Source organism: Dermacentor andersoni, chromosome 6 (genome assembly GCF_023375885.2).
Source record: "Dermacentor andersoni chromosome 6, qqDerAnde1_hic_scaffold, whole genome shotgun sequence".
NCBI lineage: Eukaryota > Metazoa > Arthropoda > Arachnida > Ixodida > Ixodidae > Dermacentor > Dermacentor andersoni.
In genome coordinates, this window is record NC_092819.1 from 47,332,402 (window position 1) to 47,345,284 (window position 12,883).

The 12,883-nt window shown below is 48.6% G+C and overlaps 1 protein-coding gene across 1 annotated transcript in view; it reads left to right on the forward strand.

Moving 5' to 3' along the window:
* LOC126522034 (uncharacterized) overlaps window positions 1–12,883 on the forward strand; it is a 159,274-nt gene that overhangs the window by 25,782 nt on the left and 120,609 nt on the right. Inside the window, exon 2 of the mRNA XM_050170811.2 lies at window positions 10,886–11,073. Coding sequence (XP_050026768.1) covers window positions 11,013–11,073 — 61 coding nt within the window. The 5' untranslated portion in view covers window positions 10,886–11,012. The remainder of the gene's footprint in view (window positions 1–10,885; window positions 11,074–12,883) is intronic.

The following is a 12,883-nucleotide window of genomic DNA, read 5'->3' on the forward strand; positions in this document are numbered from 1 at the left end:
CAAGGCGGTGTCTTGAGACCCACGCTCTTCAACCTTGTACTCATTGGACTCGTGGAACGACTGCCGAACACGGTCAAAGTACCAATGTATGCCGACGACATCTGCGTCTGGCCACCTGGTGTGACACGGCCGCAGGCACGCGCAAGGCATCAAAAAGCTGCGACGTTGACATAGACGTACCTAAATGAACAAGGCCTCAAGAAATCCGCAGAAAAATGCGCATTGGTCGCGTTTAGCCGAAAGCTAATAAGATCATACGATGTCTCTATCGACGATCAAAGCATACCTTTTGTCAGGGCGCACCGATTTTTAGGCGTAATCATCGATCCTGACCTCTGCTGGAGTCATCATGTGGCCTACTTAAAGAAGCGCCTCACGGATGTTTCTAATGCGTTCAAGTTTCTTGGAGGAAAAGCCCGGGGTACGTCAGTACATGCAATGATGCAGCTATACAGGACGCTCTTTCTCGGGTATTTGCAATACAGCTTGCCTATGCTGACCAACACGTGCAGAACTAATATCCGTACACTCGAAAGTGTCCAGGTCTAGGCACTTCGAGTGTGTCTTCGATCGCCGCGATGCTCGTCAACAGCTGAAACAATTGCGACTGCACACGACTTCCCAGCCAATACCCATATAGCCATGGAAGCGCTCAGAGCATATGTAAGACACCTTGCTCGAGCCCCTCCCTGCCCATCATCTAGCCTCACTGCCAGAGGATCGACCACGTGCTTCCTTTTGTCAGACAATCCTGTCCTATTGCGCATACCTTCCATCAGGTTATACAGCTCCAGCGAGAGTTCCGTTTCCCCCATGGTGCTTGGCTCAAACAAAATTTCGAGTAATGGTACCAGGAATACGAACAAAAGCATAACTCTCGTCTCCAGCACTCAAGCAGCTTTCACTGTGCTTGCTGTACGAGACGTACAACGAACATTATCCTCTATATACTGACCCTTCAACCACGGTGAATGGGTCTGCGGGATCGTTGATCTTTCTCGCGAAAACCTCCGCCGTAAAGGTTGCACTATCTCACCAGACTACATCGACTGCTAGCGGAACTCGCTGCTATTCGTTGTGCACTTCGCCTAATTTCTGATGAACTGCCCAAGAAATGAAGCGTCTTCGGTGACTCCAAGGCTGCTCTTCGCTGTTTCGTTTCTGCCTTACGCCGTGGACCTCATGAACAAGTAGTTACAGAAATCAGACTGCTGCTTCACCACCTCGTCGAGCAAGGACACGACATCATGTTACAGTGGATTCCAAGACACCGTAACATAATGGGCAATGAGCATGCCGATGCAACAGCACGATCTGCACATGAAGAGGGCTTGCAAGACTTCATACTATTCTCAAGAACAGACGCAGCAATGAAAATTCGTCTGCTTGCAAATGAAGCCATAAGATCTTTAGGGAACACAACAAGCTTGAAGCATACACGTCTGCACCGATTGGACCCGTCCCTTCGACTTCGAGCCCATGTGGACTATCTCGACTCGAGACAACAGTACTTTGCCGACTGTGGCTTGGTGCCGCTTTCACAAGATCTTTTGCTCGGAGTCGGTATGGACGAGAGCGCGGCTTGCAGTCACTGCAGCGGCGAGGGGACTATAGATCACATATTTTGCCACTGTCCTCGATACACCGCGTACCGGCTGTCACGAGCAGCCGTGTTGGCACGCCATGACGACAGGCCACCTTCAGAACAGCGAGTCTTGGAATACCGACAAGAACTGTCGTCGCACCGAAAATCGGTCAAGGCTTTGCTGGCCTTTTTACGTGGCAGAAGCTATATTAGAAAGATTATAATGATCCCGTCCTTTTTTTCACACGTCTTTTTGTCTCCGCTCTTCTTTCCGTTATTACTTCCCGTTTCCTTCCCCTAGTTCCAGGTAGCAAACCGGAGGCTTTAGCTCTGGTTAACCTCCCTGCTCTTTCTCTAATTTGCATCTCTCTCTCTCTCTCTCTCTCTCTCTCTCTCTCTCTCTCATTTTCTTTCTTTCTTCTCTTGTTTAAATGAATGTCTCTATAAAATAAATTGTATAGGCACGATTCAGTGATAAGTATAGCGCACGGGAATAACGGCAAACATTTGCGGTTTTACGTTGTTGAAATTTAGTTGACCTATACCGAGCACAAGAATAACCCTAACACGCGAAAAATACTGTGAAAACCGAGAGATTATATGATGACGTCATCGCGCTCCGATGCTGTCATCATGCTGTGGAGCCTCTGCGTTCCTCCCGCTACCTCAAGTTTTTTTTTTTTTTTTTTCCTTAGAAATTTAAGTTCGCGGAAGAAAAGATAGAACTATCGACTCGACCGTCACGTATTGAGACGAAACCACCAGGGACTTAGGTTTTCACTTCCATCACTTCTTATCACTTTCCTTCTTTCTTTCATTTTCCTTCCTCCCCCCCCCCCCCCCCCCATTGCACGGCAGCAAACGATGGTTAACCAAACGTTATCCAACAATGGCTTTCATTTTCTTTCTCTCTGTCCCTCTCATTGGAGATTCGATCAATAACAGTGGCTGTGCGGGATAGCTTGCTGGGACCAAGCTATCGCATGATAACTGTTTGGGTGGCCATGTAGTACAGCTTATACGCAGATCCCACTTCTGCACGGGCTCAGGCTGACCCATGCAATATACCGCACCCAACTTGGCCTTGGCTTTGTATCCGATTTGGTCCCGACCCCGACTAAAGCATACCGTCGTGTCGGATGGGCACGCCATGCACAGAAATCCTGACTTTAGCCAGGCAATCACATGCACGTTGCTCAAGCGCTACATACCCTACAGCCGGTGTTTAGATGAAAACAGTTAGCGGTATAAACGAGACAATATTATTATTATTATTATTCGTCTTGGAAACATAGATACATTTGACAGGAAAGGCAAAGCCAGGAGCAGGCTGACAAGTGTCAAACCATAAAGTGGAACATAGAGTACTACAGGTCACACACAGTTGGGGCCGGTAACTGCAGGTCACACTAGTACAGAATGTTAAATAGAAGATAATGTGCGAGCTACAAACGTGAACCTAAGTTAGTTAATTCTAGAAAAGTATAAGTAGAGCGCGATGAGCCTGATGGCGTCGAGACGCCAGACAGGCCGAAACAAGGAGGAGCACTCAGACACGGCGCTGAACCATGAAACAACAATGATAGCCCGACAGTCAATCGTACAGCAGTGTTTGCCGCAACTGACACTGCGCAAAACGCTAGCTATACCAGTCCTATACAGCTCTCAGCCAATATTGCAGTAACGATCGTATTTGGCCTAACTCCGAAGTTGATACTGAACCCTCCAATAAGCGCCACCAGTGTTCTGCGATGCGGCTTGCGCACAATGGGCTGAAACGAGAAACCAGAAAAGGCACGTTCAAATTACTTTTCTTCTGGAAAGAAAAAAATAAAAATGAAAGTAGCGCGAGGACAGGACGCAGAGGACGCCCTCTTTGTCCCGTTCTCGCGCTCTTTCTTTCTTTCTTTCTTTAAGATAAGTCATGCACCAACCAAGTGAACGTAATGTTCCCAAGTATTTACCGAGCCGTTCACGAATGCGCTTCGTGTTGTTACGATATAATTTAGAGCGCCACATTTACTGGCTTGACGAGCTCGCGTTTGCGAGGGTCGTTTGTTGTGCCCGGGCAGGTGCGCGTACTCACGCTATTCCACATTACGTCCCAGCCTCACACGATGAATTACGCGCTCTGAAACAGCTGTCGCGCGGTGCATACGTGCATATGCTCGTGAGCACACCAGAGTTTTGCGCGATCACTGTTATCTTGAAGCCGCTCTTCCTAAGCCGTAAACAACTATGCGACCTCCACAGATACGCAAAAACGTAAAAAAAAAAAGCATTGCGGCCCGATTACCGCCTGAAATGCTGCGAAAGGTCATACATAGACACCTACAGAGCCATATGCCCTAGTATATGACGGCAAATTCACTTCGAGGACTGCGTATCAGTGTCGGAAGCAACTTATACTGGGCAAGTGTACCACTGCCCGCCATAACCGCTGCTCACATTTAGTGTATTATATCAAGAGGAAACTGGCGCGTCGCTCATTTAGCGTGAACGCAGACAGATTCGTGCTCGCAACTTTAACGAGTAAACGCCAGCATCCATCTTTACAATGCATAGCTTTAGATTAAGGGTCGCAAGCAGGTTGCGTATCCAGGGACCCGAAGGCTGCCTGGGTTTTGCTGGGACCTAAGCGGTTTGCGCAAGCAAACGGAACGCTTGCGTAAACGTAATCTAAAACTCTTTAACGACACGCAATTAACTCTGTCTGTACCCGCGAGGATGCGCGCTGACCGATCTCACGTAAAGCTTTGAACGTATTGCCAAAGGTGAATGTTCTAACACAACATTGGCTTGACCATCAGCAGTCGGCAGTCGCTAATGTGGATGTGGATTGCCACGCGATTGGCCGCTCCAGGCACTTTGCGTGTGTTCGCAGGATTCTTTCACACTCGGAAGAAACACTTATGTAGTGTGTATTGACCAACAGAAAGCTGTACCGGAAGTTTTTCATGTTGTTCTACAATTTCCTCGTTGACACTTTTCATCTAAGTGTAATAATTGAGAAGTTGAGACCAATTAGCTGATTAAGCGGGATGCAAAAAATAACCTGAGCATCTCCAAGCGACGACAAACAGTGTTACCTTGATTCTGTCCAGCTACGTAGCATTTGCATATTTTTAATGTTTGTCTCAAGTTAAGTGAAACACCCTGCATAGTGGTGGCACCTGCAGCTTTCTAAATGGTCGCAGAATCGTGGGCGGTTGAAACTTAATTACTTTATATTGCATAATTTTCTTTATATGTGCATAACTTCAATACGATATGCACCACTCCTCTGCGAATCGCAGAAAGCTACGTGTGATTATGTGCGATGAATTTTCACTTTACAAGCACCACGGATGCTGATCGCGTTAGACTGAATATATCTTGCGACTGCCTGGAATGTAGCACTTCCCATAGAGCGGGATAACGAAATCGTCAAACCGCGAAATCGACCGCGAGTGATTATACAGGAGGAGGAGGAGGAGGAAGACGAGGAGGAAGGAAAGACAAGGAGGTTAGCCAGTGTAAGTTACCGGCTGGCTACATGCACTGTGCTCGGGAACGGGAATGAACGTATACGTAAAACGAACTGAATACAGTACATCTTGTTCGCCGTCATGTGTTCCTGTTGCTAATGGAACTTCAGTCTACGTCCACAATGTTCAATCCAACGAACAAAGTTCAGACAGAGCAGAACGCCTTTATTCTCTCCACAATATTAATTTCTATAGGCCGCCTCCAGTCCATAACTGTCTCACATTCGGGCCCACTTTCGGAGCAACACCGGGCGATATTGGTAAACGTAACCAATTTGATATATTTGTCCTTCAATGGGGACCGCTTGTGGGTCGAAATCTGTCGTTATGCAAGCCCTCCTTGCGAATAAATTATTAGTATCGTGGACCCCGACACGTGATCGACACTTCTGCCTCCTTCCCGATCTCCGACAACAAAAAAGCAAATATTATCACCGTATTATTCATTTCATTTCACGACGCCTTCTGTTCGCGCGTGCGTTGTGCACGTTCGTGTCTCTCTGTCTGTGTGCGTGTGAGTGTGTATGCTTGGGCGCGCTTAGGCGTAAGGAAAGGAAGCAGATTCTGACAGTCTTAGGCGACCGGCCCTTACATGAAACGACAGCCGCGACGCACACACAGGCATAGCTCCGCTCCTATATATTTACACGGCGCATGCAGAACGTTCTTTATGCGTGCAGAGCTCACGCTCCGCTGGCACGCATGTTGAGACGAGTTCGCATTGCAATATATATATATATATATACGCTCGGTGCGCAACATTTATGTATGGGACTAAATAATCACCACTCTCGCAACTGTTTCCAGATTGGCTGCGCATGCCGATGCTGACGTCATCCCTCCTCCTACATCACTTCTTGACCGAGTACGTGTATATACTTCTTGCACGTCCCCGGCGCGCCAGAAGGCTTATGGCCTATACGGGTGACGTACTGTAAAGACGCCCCCCCCCCCCCTCCCCCCTCCCCCCTCCCCCAAGGGACCGCCTGTGGCGGAGTCTGTTCAGCCGTGCGCGGCCGGCAGCGTCAACATTTATGCGGCCGTGGTTAAAGGTTAACGCACCCGCTGAGATATGTTATTGGAAGAGGAGCAACGAAAACAAGCCGACATTCCCGGACACGAGGGACGGGCGGGTGTAGTATTCGTATGCGAGCCTATCGCGAAGTCATGCCCGGCCGGCCCATAACACGCCCGCCTATATGCGCATGACGCCCACGTACCCACACGAGGGCTTTTTGCATATGGGGCGCGCGCGTGTGTAAATCACTGGGAAATACTGAGAAGCTCCAGGTCAGGTCGCGGTGGGTGTGACCTCCGCTACGATCACTCGGAACCAATAGCCATGTTTGTATATACGCTAACGGTCCATTGTTCGTGTGTGCACAAGCTCGCGTGCACGCCGGATTCATGCGATAAATTTGGCAGGAACTGTTTTCTCCGGGTTCTTCGGAGAATCAGATTCGCGAGAAGTCCCCCAAGGTGTTCCTCTATGGCGCAGTTTTCGACATCGCGGATATGTCAGCAAGTACTGGATGTACCAGCAAAATAATAATAATAATAATAATAATAATAATAATAATCTGCATATGAGGCAGGGGCGCGTCCACTGTGTATTATTACATATATTATTTTTTTCTTTTGACGAAGAGAATACTACGACAGCTCGGCTATAAGATTCAACGTAATTGTGTCCAATTGTCACGACTCAGAGTAGATGCGTTAGTTCCTTTTGAGCAAGGGCAGAAGAGTTGTGGAGTCTGGTGCCATGGCTTTCGCCCATTGCCGTCATGAACGAGACAAAGGCCTGATCAGAACAAGCAGAGAACAACAATACAATGTGATCTCTCAACAACAAAGCAAACTGGCGTTATTTTAAGTCGTAGCTGTGAATATGCTAGGCAGAAAAACAAAGTACGAAAGTGAAGATTGCAAAGAACAGATGTCACAATGTAGAACAATTACGCTGTGCAACCGCAGCATCGACAATGAACTATATATGTCTACCAGTACAAGTTAAATGTCTAAACAGCAATCGGGAGAGAAAATATTTAGAGTCCACAGTCCAGAGAATCAAAAGCGACGTATACAGTAAACCGGGTGCGTCGGCAGTCCGCGCACACCGATGTGGCTCGTAAGCGACCCTCGACATCGGCGGCTGGCGGTGTTCGGTGTCGGGACGTGATGTTGGCGGGTTGTTTGCCCCAGGAGTTGCTCGGCTTTCATTTATCGTCCCCGGAGCAGGCTGGTGAAGTGTCGGATCGGCTCGTTCTTTTATATTTTTCTTTTGTAAACCTCTCGAGGCATCGGCGTCCATCTCTAGCCGTCTAGACGCAAACTCCACTGGCGGTCACCTTCACCGGCAAGCACATTAATCACACACACACACACATGCACAAAAAAAAAAAAAAAAAAGATAGCTATGGATGAAGACGGTTTCACACAGCCGGGGTGTGTGGCCACCGCGTGGTTCAGGCTCTATCCCAGCGATCACCATCTCTGGTGAACAATTTCATTACACACAAAACAATAATTACGAAGCTCAACGTGCTCTGAGTGTACCAAAGATCGCGTTCCCTATACCGTCTACGAGAAAAAAGCGCGCTGGACGTATGCTTGCGCCCCATTCATTGAGGAATTGTGCCTAACAGGCCTGCATACTTAGGAGGCGGGGAGATGGAAAATTGAAGAAATGAGGCGACTTTTCTGACACTGATTTAGATAGCATTAAATCGTGGTCTCTAGGCACATAGGAAGAGCTTTATTATAATGCATAGTGCACCTGTCTAACGTACCTCGCGCTGTGATATATAAGCGAGACGTTTCAGTCGCTTTAGGATAGACAGTATACAATACAGTATACGGACAGAGTAAGCAGACCTCGTTGCTTTGTCGAATTTTCAAAACAGACTAGAAATAAACGCGGTGATCGTTGCCTTTGAGAAAATGAATAAGAAACGAACGTTTGGCGATGACATTGCTGTTTAATTTGAGCAGTCTTTCGGTATATTCAGCTTCGGCGTTTTATTTAATGCAACTATACTAACCATGGAATAACGGATGGCCAAAGGAAAGTTGTGCGCTGATTGAAAGCGCTGTCAGCCAAAAGAAACTGGGAAGTTTCCGCCAGATGACTTGTCACAATTTCATTTATATAAAGTCCAACCTGATCGTAGGCTTAAGTAACAGTGGCTGCTTTACTGCGAGAAGCTTGTGACATTCGTGCATGACTTCATACCCTAAGAAGCACGTACAATGCAGACATTTATACTACCGCAGAGATGGCTAACGGAAGGCCTATAGCTTCATACAGAGTTGCCCCGAACCGTCGCATTCACCAACCACCCCTGCACTATACCAACGGGGCACCGAAAACGCTCAGCAGATTGTCAGCCACGAACGACACTGTCACATGTCCAGAAACCCCCGCACCGCAGAATGCCCACCGCCAACGCACGTGTCCTTTAAAGAAGCGCATAGTTGCTGCTATAGGAGCACGTAAGAACGGGAGCGCCTCCTGAACGACTTTCGGAGGCGAAACACTATATTCACTGCTCGAGCCATTTCTGCGGTAGCGAGAGAGTGGGCCGCCATGTATCAGGGCGTTCGGCGGCGCCGCATTCCTGGTCAGTGCTGCGGCACGCAGTGGCAAAGCCGTTCGTTCCCATGCCTCGCAGGCCGAGTATACAACGCGGCGAACACGGCCTCCGCGCTTTCGCCGCTCCTGCGCGCGATGCTATCGGCGATGTATCGGCCCGCTCGCTGAGCCGAATTAAGCGGCCGCATTCATCACCGGGTGTCGGTGCGGAGCGGCCGTTGTGGTGGTGCAGTGCAAAACAGCGCGAGCACTGCGGGGCTGTGCGTCGGTTCGGAGGAGCGAACGGCAAGGGCGCTCGTTAGGAGTCCGCGATCGAGCGGGTTCATGCTTCTTTAACCCTGTCGGAGTATGTGTCTGTGTCTGCGCGGTTGTGTGAGTCTGTGTGTATGTGAGCTCGCCTTACGATCTGCGTTCCGCGGGTAAATTCCAGCTGGAAGAGCATATAGTGTGACACGGCGGGTAGTATGTTCACCGCTAAGGACGAGGACACGTGTTCAGTTCGCGCACTGTAAGATTAAAAACAGAGAGAAAAAAAAAGAAGAGAGAGAGAGGGGGGGAGGGGGAGAGAGGGGGGGGGGTACGCTTACACAGAACATCGCTCGACGCGCCAATACACGGGCGGAAAAGAGCACATTTTGATGCCGCCGAACTTACAGAGGGAGTGAAACATAGAGAAGGAGAGAACGGATAAGAGAAACGTAGGGAGGTTAACTAGGCTGAGCTCGGTTGGAACTACCCTGCACAAAGGGGAAGGGGAATAAGGTAAAGTAAGTAATAAGATGATGAAAACACAGAAGTCCTAACCGGGTATAATTGCGTGTTGCGCCGTCCTGCAAAATTGGGGGTTTCTAAAGGGAAAAGATCCAGCGTTTATGAGCATAATCCCGACACCGGTGTGCAACCTATATACGTTGCACTACGCGATGTATGTATGCATAGATTCTATACGTGTCAGATGTAAACAATCTTACGTCGCACGAGGGTTACACGCATACACGCATACGTCTTGCATGTCATGCGGCATGGGCGCCATAGTGGTGTTCCATGCTTTTTGCAACTTGGGAGAGCTCGACTTCACACGCATGTTTCTATTGTCTAGCGTATAATGGCTAAAGTAACATTAGCAGTTAAGAAAGGCTTCACGCGTTTAAGCATCACTGTGCTTGTAAGAGTCGCACTGGTGACGTACATAACCATAGTTCACGCCAACCTGTACTTCTGATTGTATGCAGCCCTAGTAAGCAATGAGAAAGCATCTTTTCATTTCATTATTCGTAACGTGCTCCCTCGTCGATCGCTCTCGCAGCACTTGCACAGCATCCTTTTGAGTGCATACGAATTGATTGATTGATTGATTGATTGATTGATTGATTGATTGATTGATTGATTGATTGATTGATTGATTGATTGATTGATTGATTGATTGATTGATTGATTGATTGATTGATTTGAACGTTCCGAAGCAAGAGGGCTCTATTAGAGGCACCGTGGACAAGCTGCGGATCACGACATATCACAACCTGCACACACACCTTGGAAATAGAGCTCAGTAGCTAGTTTGTTCGTTTTGACTACAGCTGGTCATACGCCCTATATTCGGAGCGAAAGAAATGAGATTCAACACCTGTCTTTTGTTTGTCACTCTGTATACCTGTTTCTTTCACTCTTGAGCTTCGCATGAAAGCGCAAATTCGGAACATTGAGATGGAACATGCTAAAAGCAACAACATATACTGAGCACGAGAAAGAAGCGAGAGAATCAATTAAGCTGATGGCGCTATCACATTGCAGTAAACGTAAGGATTATTAGCGAAGTTGGTCAGAATTGAAGACTGGCCTAATCCCTCTGTTCTAGATAGGTCAATCTTGCTTTCATAGCTTTTCTTGCGCCATTTTAATTTCCTTCATGTGGTACTGTGTATATATATATATATATATATATATATATATATATACAGATGCTGGTGGAGGTGCGTCTGTCCGTGATACAATACTTGCTTCGTGGGGCGCCAACTATACCAGCTCTGAAAACTTGCCTTTAGAGCATAACAACATCGCCTCCGAGATCGGGCGAGACAGCACGCTCCGCCCGATCTCGGAGGTCGCGCTTACGCGCTTATCTGTACATCCGAGCCTCACGTGCCGCGTTCTCTTCTTCTGTCCACATGGTGTGCGCAGATTCATCAGCCGACGCGAGGACGTGCACGGCAGCTGCGGCTATTCGGCGGCGGCCCCTGACACGGGGAGGCATCGGCAGCAGGCGCCGTCGGAGCTGCAGCGGCCGGCGGAAGCCGGGCGATAGCTTATGCCTCCCTTCGACGCGCCCGCACAGCCGGCCCATGGATTCCGAGCATCGCTGGACATGGGTGAGTGCATGCGCTGTCCTGTACGTTTAACGCGCGCGCACACGGCAGTGGGTGACCGACCGATTCCAGCTAATACACATGAAATGTCGCGCGCACATTCCTCCAGTCCTTGCGCAAGATTTTGCGCGCTGTATATGACTTTATACTATTGGCCAGACTGTCAGGTCTTCGTAAATCGTGACAGCGGAAGCGACAGGTTGACAGGTATATGCGCTGTTGACTCCGCGACGGAGCAAAAAACGAGGATTGCTTACTTAAGGACGTCCTTTCTTGTTTTTTTTTTTTTAGCTTATCAATGAAAGTCGCGCAACGAAGAACTGTGTACAGGAACGTATGTGTGCAGTCCCTGTCGCACTTTTCGAAGTCACCGCGCATATTAGACCTGCCGCCAGGCTCTGTCGCAAACGTCGACCCTGTAGATGGCGTGGTGTTTCGGGACTTGGGAGAGCGTGGAGTACTTTCTCTGTCAACCTCTGCGACACCGGAACAAAGAAATCTCCACGTATACGCCGCCACCTTGCGCTATAGGCGGCGGCGTATATGTGACAGGTCCAGTCGCGCACGCGACAGCTTCGAAACTTTTAACGAATAGTGTACGTCTGACGCGAGACTGGAAATTAAGACGCTCAAGTTGGAATCGCTTCGCTCTTGCTTATCACTTAGAAGGACTTTGTATAGCATTTATACAGGTCATCTTGTGTCCTACAGCTTTCGTGAAAATCTTGACCTGCGTCCCTTGAACCGTTCATCCACCTAAACACCTTCCCAGCTATCAAAAAGGGAGAGAGAAGAAAGAAAGAAAGAACAGATACGTTTCTATATCATTCTCAAATTTTAGCAGCAGTGTTTCTCAGCAATTTACGGCAGCCGTGTCGAATAGACCACGGCTCCACCGGTCTGGTGCCTTCCGAAACGTTTCAAGGTATACGTAAAGCGCCACTTCGGTCCCTTAAATCGCGGACTTCATTAATACAGAACACCTGCTCGATGTCCTGCAGGTCGTCGCATGTACCTGTTGAGCCCATAGTATGGGCTCTCCTTTTGATACTTTTTTCAATAAAAAGACGAGCGGCCGAATTCACAACTCTATTCGCTTGTAAGATGATATTTGCCCTGTGCGGGGCCGCCTTTGCTAATGCTATGAATTCGAACAATTCTGTCGTAACAGTTTTTTTGTTAATCCGGACCGAAATGTCTACAAGACAGAACGTGCCACCGTTTGGCCGCTCTTCTGAGAGGATTTAGTTCGCACGCGCGCATACAATCGTGGCCATGTACGCACTGCTGTATACAACAGCAGTTGTTGCCCGACAGACTGCGCGTGCGCACATACCTGCTCGACTCTCTCGCCAGGAGTACAGTTGCACACACACACACACTAACGTCGACCCAATAACAGCAGCGTCGTTGCACCCGGAAAAAGAAAACGCGCGCAGTACGCGCTCAAACGCTGCTCACGCTGACCTCTCCCGTCACCATTAATAAAAGGAAAGCGCGTCGCTGTCTTTTATTTTTCACCGCTTTTTTGTTTGCCGCCTTCACGGTTTGTCCTACTGCCAGCCTTCCACTCTTGATACGACTCGATTTACGCGCAATCACAGCGGGTAGGCAGGCAGGCAGGCATTTAAACGAAAACAACATTGACGGCTAGCCGCAACAGTGTTATGAGCTTTGCGGTGATCCCGACAAGGGTGACAGCTACGGAAATGGACGCGCTTGGTAGATGCTGATAACGCACCACTTTATGATTAAGACTGCTGGGCAAACAGTGCAACTATAGAGTTATAGGCGGGGGGGGGGGGGGGTGGAA